Source organism: Corylus avellana, chromosome 4, assembly GCF_965113065.1.
Source record: "Corylus avellana chromosome 4, dhCorAvel1.hap1.2, whole genome shotgun sequence".
Taxonomy (NCBI): domain Eukaryota; kingdom Viridiplantae; phylum Streptophyta; class Magnoliopsida; order Fagales; family Betulaceae; genus Corylus; species Corylus avellana.
The window spans coordinates 22,064,642-22,073,218 of record NC_142493.1 but is presented as its reverse complement, the minus strand read 5'-3'; the positions used below and the strand labels follow the sequence as shown (position 1 = coordinate 22,073,218).

Below are 8,577 nucleotides of genomic sequence, written 5' to 3'. Positions count from 1 at the left end.
ATCCGTACCCAATCTACTAAGTGACCATTTTACCCTTCCCTTCCTTCTAATTTTTTTTTGTTCTTCCAGTGAACGACTTCGAACCAAATCATCGTCCTGCGAGCCCTTCTCACTTTCTCCCCCACCCCCAAACCTTCGTCCTCCGGCCACCACGGCTTATAGATAAATTCAAACACACTGATATCGTCTTATATAATAATAGAACGTGTTCGATTAACATAAGAAAGAATCTGATCAGCTGTCCCTCTTCCAACAGTAGCTGCAGGGATCACAAAGGGCATGGCAACATCCTATTCTGCTTCATCAACTAATATCATCCCAACTGCGCCAGCTTCTTTCACTGCCACACTTTTTTCCAGCTTTGACTCCTTTGAGCTCTCTGCGTGTTGACAGACCAAAACCTTCCCTCTGGCCTTGGTGCTATTCAAGGAACTCTCTAAATAGTAACTACAAGAACAAGTAGGACAAAAAAAAAATAATTCGAAGTTTTCCTTGATGTTGACATAGAAATTGTACTGACTATCATAGCAACCTGAGTCCCAACACATCTTATATACTGCAATCCTGGTCATTGGTGCACCACCTCTAGCTCCTCCAGCTGCCAGCCCCTTATAATTCATGTTTGTCACATAGCGACCAGCAGCTATTGAGGCTGTGTGGCTGCTATGACCAGAGCTGTCCCTCGGAGATCTAAATGACATTGTGCTTACTGATTCTTCTTCTGCTTCATAACCACCACGGAGGGACGAAGGTTTGGGGGTGGGGGGTGGATGTTTAATTTGGCACAATTCCCGAAAATCTACAGTATCTACCCCACAACCCGGTTACCAAACATCACCTTAGTGATACCAAAGCCTTTGTACAATTCTTCGAGTTTTCCTTTTCAAATCACATGGTCCCCTGCAGGCTGCAGCGCATTCAACCAAAAGAAAGCTGACACTTTGCATTCTTTGACGGGATAGAATTTTGATACATCGACTCCCAACTAACCTACTATTTGATTTTTTTAACATAAATTAATCTAAACTAGACACATATTAAAGTAATAATTACTTGATTTCAACCCTTCACTTCCCAGAAGATACCAATTACTTGTGCTTCTGAGTTTCCTCATCATACCTTTCTCGAAAGATAACCATGGCTGAGCTTTTCCTTTCTCCGTTAATCCAACTGTTGTTTGACCAATTGGCGTCTGGCGAGTTGCTCAACTTTGCACGCCGATATGTGGGACTCGGAGAAAAGCTGATCAAGTGGAAGCATGCGTTGGAAGGAATCCAGGCAGTCCTTGATGATGCGGATGGAAAGCAGCATGATGGGAAGACAGTGAAACTGTGGTTGGATGATCTTAGAGACTTGGCTTACGATGTGGAGGACATACTTGATGAGTTCTCCACGGAAGCTTTGCAACGCAAATTGAAGGGAGGAGATGATGATGATCAGGCCAGCACAAGTAAGGTACGGAAACTCATCCCTACCTGTTGCACTGGTTTAACTCCAAGTGCTCTTAAGCTCAATTTTAGGCTGGTTTCAAAGATAGATGAGATCTCTGCTCGATTCAATGATATCGTGACACAAAAAAATCAATTGAACTTGAAAGAAGCTGCTGATCGTGGGAGATCAAACAGAAGAGGAGGCACACTGGCGCCAACTTCTGTAATGACAGATGCTTATGTTTATGGCAGGGAAAAAGATAAAGTGGTTTTACTTGAATTGTTGCTGGGTGAAAGACGTAGTGATGCTGGAGATAAAGTTTCTGTGATTCCCATTCTTGGTATGGGGGGCATTGGAAAGACAACTCTTGCCAAACTTTTATTCCATGATGAAAAAGTGCAAAGCTTTTTTGAGTTAAAAGCATGGGCTTGTGTTTCTGAAGATTTCAATGTTGTTAGAGTCACAAAAGCAGTTTTGAAATTGGTCACCTCTGAAAGCTGTGACGACGACGATCTAAATTTTTTGCAAGTCAAACTAGAGAAGAATCTGAATGGGAAAAAGTTTCTAGTTGTTTTGGATGATCTCTGGAATGAGAACTATCATGATTGGACTATCATGCGTGCTTCTTTCCTAGTAGGGGCTCCTGGAAGTACAATTGTCATCACAACTCGTAATGAAAGAGTTTCATCAACAACACGGTCCATTCCAGAATACCATTACCGTTTGGAAGTGCTGTCAAAAGATGCATGTCTGTCTGTATTTACCCAACATGCACTGGGGGCAAGCAACTTCAGTGCACATCCAAACCTTCAAGATATTGGCGAAAAAATTGCTGAAAAGTGTAAAGGCTTGCCTTTAGCTGCAAAGACCCTCGGAGGCCTCTTGCGCACTACACAAGACCGTGACGAGTGGGAAGATGTACTTAAGAGCAAGATATGGGATATACCAGAGGAGAGAAGTGGAATTGTTCCAGCTCTTATGTTGAGCTACCATCATCTCCCTCCACATTTAAAAAGGTGTTTTATGTATTGTTCAATACTCCCCAAGGACTATGAAATTGAAGAGCAGCAGATGGTTTTGTTATGGATGGCAGAAGATCTAATTCAGTCACAACAGGGGGACAAGCAACCGGAAGTTTTGGGTAGGAAGTGTTTTCGTGAGTTGTTGTCAAGGTCATTTTTCCAACAATCAAGCGATGATGGAACACGATTTATAATGCACGACCTCATCAATGATTTGGCCCAATGGGTTGCAGGAGATATATGCTTTAGAATGGAGGATCAAATTGAGGGTAGTAATGGAAGGATATTTCCCAAAAGGGCTCGACACTCTTCTTACTTAGGTGGTGAATACGACATTTTTGAAAAGTTTGAGGCATTCTCTGAACTCGGATGTCTACGTACCTTCTTGCCTCTTATGCTTCAACATCGTGGGCTTTGTTATTTGACTCATAATGTTCCTCATCAATTGTTGCCAAAACTACCATGTTTAAGAGTGCTCTCTTTGAGTGGGTATCGCATAACTGAGCTACCGGATTCAATTGGTGATTTGAAGCATCTACGGTACCTTGACCTTTCTCACACTTGGATTACAGGCTTGCCTAAATCAACAACCACTCTCTGCAACTTACAAACAATGATTCTGGAGGGATGTTCTTATCTAAAGAAATTGCCTTCAAATTTGGGCAACCTGGTCAACTTGCGCCACCTCAACATTATCAATGCATATAAGCTAAAAACAATGCCTCCTCAAATAGGCAAATTAACTCATCTCCAAACATTGTCTAATCTAATTGTGGGAAAAGGCAATTGCTCCGCGTTAAGAGAGCTAGGTTCTTTGTTGCATCTTCGAGGCACACTCATCATCTCACAATTGGAGAATGTCACTGAACCAAGGGATGCAAGCGATGCTAAGCTAATTGAAAAGACTGATCTTACTACGTTGTGCTTAGAATGGAATGCCGAAGCATATGATTCACAAGACAGAACAAGTGAGCTAGATGTACTTAACATGTTACAACCTCACAAGGCTTTGAACGAGCTCACTATCAGGCGCTATGGTGGAACAAAATTTTCGACTTGGTTAAAAGGTCATTCATTTCCTTGTATGGTGGTGCTAAGGATTGAAAACTGTAAAAAGTGTACTTCATTGCCACCAGTCGGCCAACTACCATCACTCAAACAACTTTTCATTAGAGGCATGGCAAGTGTGAAGGATGTTGGTGTTGAGTTTTATGGGGAAGGTTCCTCACAACCTTTTAGATCCTTGGTGACCTTACATTTTGAGGATATGGCAAAATGGAAGAAATTGAGCCCTAATGGAGAGTTCCCACACTTGCGTGAGCTTTCAATTGCAAATTGTCCTAAGCTATTGGGGAAGTTACCAAACCATTTTCCTTCATTAGGAAAAGTTGCTATAGAAAGATGTCAACAGTTGGTGATTTCAATTTCAAGCTTTCCAAAGGACTGCGAACTACAAATTGAGGGGTCAAAAGGGACTATGTGCGATAGTAAGGTTGACTTTGGCTCACTACACTGGAGTTCTCTATCAACAATTTCAGAGTTCACACCTCTTCCAACAGAAGGGCTTCTTCTCGAAGGACTAACTCAAGTAGAAGATCTAGCTTTTGAAAATTGTGAGGAGCTTACGCCTTTGTGGTCAAATGAAGTGGGATTACTACAGCCCTTCCCCAATCTTCGTGTTCTAAGGTTTGATAATTGTCCGAAACTAGTTTCTTTGGCAGCAAAAAAAGCAAACGAGCAGCCACAATCGGATTTGCCTTCAACACTTAGAGAAATTCGTATCTCTCGTTGCAATGCCCTGGAATCTTTACCCAAGGCAGTGATTTACAACAACCCGTGTCTTGAGCGTATTAATATTAACGGATGTGATTCACTGAAGCACTTTGCAATAGGCCAGCTACCTTCAACCCTAAAGCGGCTACGTATAGAGTCTTGCAAGAATATGGTGATTTTGGTGGATGGGGATGATACCAACAGTACTTGCAGTGTCAACTCAACTCTTCTTGAGCACTTGAATATTTCTAAATGTCCATCCCTCAAATCCTTAATCAAGAGTGGAGAATTACCTGCAACACTCAAACGCCTCCATATTAGTTATTGTTCAAAGCTGGAGTCAATAGCGATGAGCTTTCATCACAACTTGTCCCTTGAAACAATTGTTATTGGGAGTTGTGAAAACCTTGAATCCTTAATCCCAAACGGAGAACTGCCCGCAACACTCAAATTGCTAAAGATTTACTCTTGTTCAAAGCTGGAGTCAATAGCTAAGAGCTTCCATCACAACTCGTCTCTTGAAAAGATTGATATTCATAGTTGTAAAAACCTTAAATCCTTACCCACGGGCATACACACCCTTAGCCATCTACACAAGATTGATATTAAGGATTGTCCAGCTCTCGTTTCCTTACCAGACGGAGGGTTACTCCCTAGCAACCTTAGAGAGTTAACGATTGATAATATGGCACTACTACCCAACTGCATATACAGCATCAGCTCCCTTCAAGAATTGAGGATTTGTAGTAATCCAAGCGTGGTATCATCCTTTCCGGAAAAGTTCCTGCCAACCTAACATCACTTGAAATCGTGAATTGCAACTTCACTGAGGCCTTGCTTGAATGGAGGCTGCACAGGCTTACCTCTCTTCAACATCTTAAAATTATTGGTGGATGTCTGAATGTGGAGTCCTTTCCAGAGAAGATGCTGCCTGCGTCTCTTACTACCCTCTTCATCGGAAGCTTCCCCATTCTGAAATACCTGTCTTCCCTTCGAGACCTCGCCTCTCTTCAACAACTGCAGATCAATTGGTGTGAAAATCTCACATACTTTCCAAAGGATGGCTTGCCTCCCTCACTCCAGCAACTTAGTATCTTCAAGTGTCCTCTGCTGAAAGAACGCTGCAACAAGAATAACGGACCAGAGTGGCCCAAGATAGCCCACATTCCTTCCGTTCATATTGACTCGAGGTTCGTGTTTGACTCAGAATAGGAGGAATCCATGCCTGACTCGGAAGAGGAGGATTAGGGAGGTCTATCGTCAATTGACCCCCAGATTTTGCTTAATGTAAGACAACTGTTGAGAAGTATATCCAAAGGTGAGTTTATTTGCACATTACTTCTTCTGCTTCCATTGGAGAACGCTCAGTGCTTCCTTCTGCAAATAACTTGGGTTTTCTGATTTTCTTTCACATTCTTCATCTTCTTTGGAAGATTTTTAAATAATTTGCATTTATTCTTATTTCTCTCATTCTTTTGGGGTTCAACATAGCCGTGGGCGGGTCCACTATGCAAGTCATCGCCATGAGCCACACACATCACGCTGTTCAAGAGGCCTCTAAACTGTTAGTAGCAGGAGGAGAACATGCATCATCCCACACAAATATACTTGTAATCTCTCCAGGTAGAGTTCATATTTTCCTAAGAAACAATCTGGATGTTTTGGAACTTAGGTTTGTATATTTGTTAATTTTCCTGTTTGGGAATTTTATGCTTGTCATTGGCATTGCGTTGATATAAAAGGCTCTTTTGTTTTTGTCTAAATGTTTGCGTTGGAGAGATCATGTTGCTCCTATTTATTAATGTACTTGATGGGTTCACATAAATGCATAACAGGTGTTTGTTAAATTGCTTCACCGACCAAGCAGAGAGTGAAAGCCTCTGAGCATTGAATTTTTTCATTACTATGAGTGCCTTTCTTGGCTTGACAAAAGAGAAGAAACCTGTAAGTTAAACACTCCCAGCCTAAACACCAAACCTAGAGCATATATTGCATTTTCTCCAATGATTTGGCATCACACCCTTGTTGGTGGAACCCGAAGTATTCAATGAAGATAATGTTGGTCATGAACAGGATATTGATGGTAATGTTTTGCTCCTTTGTTTTTTATGGTTTATTCATTGATTAAAAAAAAGGGGGTATTAACTTTATTGCATTGAAGGAACCATGCGGACACGTGTCCATATATTCTGGGCAAGTCCTTCTGGCGAATGCCTTTGGATTGGAGGAAGGAGATGATGGAGTGGACGAATTCGAGGGAGGCTTCGTGTAGAGAAGGGTTTTGGGAGAGGGCTTTCCCTGAGTCAACACCCATGATTTCAAGGCAGAGGATTTTCTCTTTGATTTGGAGGGAGATATTTTCATGGGTTGGTGTGTAGAGTTGGTGGTTTTGGAGGACGCTTTTGGGTTTGCTGCCATGGGATCGATAATCTGTATTATAAATAGCTGGAGAGTGGAAGAATGTCACAAGGGCTCCCAAGACAATAATCACCAGCACAAGTTTCAAGGTAGGTTTGCAATTTAAATTCCTATCTTGGACGGAACTATGGAGGGCCTTTGCAACATCTTTAAAATCTCTTCTTCTTTGAAGCTTTCTTTTGTTAGATTCTTCACTGTACCAAGAAGGCCCAAACTTCATCCATGCATGTATAAAGGAAGTGAAAGAGAACCCAACAAGCAACAAAATGGATGGCAATAATTCAAATGGCCGCAAAAAAGTTTATGATGTTGAAGACAACTTTTACATACAATTGCGAATGGGACCTGCTTGCCACCTATGACTTTTATGAGTCAAAATGGTCTTTTTATTGCACTGTAACATATCTCTTATTTTTATATAATATTGTCTTTATTTTATTCCTTGTAAGAGTCTTGATGACTCAACCCTAGTTTATATTCTAATAAGAGCTAATGACTCAATCCTAGAAAATATTATAATAGTTTGCCTATTTAAAAGCCATTATGTTATGAATAAAGTAAGCAGAAAATTATTCCAAACTTTGTGTTGGAAAAAGGTTATAGGTTCCCTTCAATAAATTTAAAGGGTTTAGGTTCCCTTAAAACCTAAAAATTTATCCCGTTACGTGTATGTAAAAGCATTCACGTAACAAAGTACATGTAGCATTCAATGATGATTTTCATATTGAATTTTCACTGTCACGTTAGGAAGTAAACACTTAGACGAATGTGTACCATTTGTCAAAGATAAAGGAGCAGCTTTGCTGTAGTAAATACTTTGTAGTATTGGCAACAAGGTGTTTTATGGAAGTTTAGGGTTTCAGGGATGGAAGGGTATTGCTGCTGGTGAATATTGTAGACCACTGAAGCTTCATAAGGCTTTCCTGATAAATGTGGAATGGGTTCTATTGGGGGTTATATCATGGGGTTTGTGTAGTGGGATTGGGTTCTACTGGAAACCTAGCACTTCGCCTCTAAAAAAAACTGTAAAAATTATGGACAGCAAGAGACAGAGAGAGAAAAGAGAGTGGTGATAGTTTGAAGTTTCTCAGATTTGTACTTTTCTAGGCAGGGTGGAAATATGACAATTGGAAAAGGTCAAGGGGAAAATTGCAGTGTTATTTTGGCTATGTCAGATTGGGTAAACACTTTCCAGATGTGGGTGTATTTAGCTTGTAGCATAGGAACTTATTTGTGATAGAAACATTATATGGTATCCAGCAAAAGAAAGATTAAATATGAATAATAGGGTGGTTAAAAGATGAACATCACATCTCATGACTAATCTCCTCTGAGCATATAATATAGTAGAAATGCTATGCTGGCATATATATATATATATAGAGAGAGAGAGAGAGAGAGAGAGAAAGAGAGAGATCCCACAATCCAATCAATGGGATGTGCCAGTGTCTGGAGGATACAGAGAAAGCATGTGCACCACAGGTGCTTCAAAAGGGTTTGGCAGGGGCAAGTCGCATTTTCCCTGAAACAAGGACGGGCCAGCAGGCAAGCCTTTGCAAACGCATAAACATTGCTTAATGAGAACAGAATCGTGGCCAACTTCCATAAAATAGGATTTCAATGGCCCCTCTATTCTTTCCAAACAAGAAATAACAAATACTAAACAAGTCTTCAACAGATTTCTTGCATATATGATGTTCTTTACTCTTATGACAAAAAGTCTATGTCATTAGCTTACCCTAAAAGGTTTCTCATTAAATAAGGTTGCTTTTGGGGGTGGAAAAGTCTCATTCTAGGTTATTCGAAACAGTAAGTAGGATTTTAATATTAAGAGACATAATTACCTTTTTTTAGATGATACTTATATTGATATGAAAAACCAATATGGCATCTAATATTTTAACGAAGAGGCGTAGATGATACCTATATTGAT

General features: G+C 40.5%; 1 protein-coding gene across 1 annotated transcript; it reads left to right on the top strand.

Moving 5' to 3' along the window:
* LOC132177058 (putative disease resistance RPP13-like protein 1) lies at positions 1 to 7,082 on the top strand. The gene is given in 5 exon segments (XM_059589265.2): positions 1 to 5,005; positions 5,008 to 5,544; positions 5,718 to 5,849; positions 6,062 to 6,309; positions 6,388 to 7,082. Coding segments are annotated over 2 exon segments (4,299 nt in total). The 5' UTR covers positions 1 to 1,137; the 3' UTR covers positions 5,439 to 5,544; positions 5,718 to 5,849; positions 6,062 to 6,309; positions 6,388 to 7,082.
* The last annotated feature ends 1,495 nt before the right edge of the window (positions 7,083 to 8,577 follow it).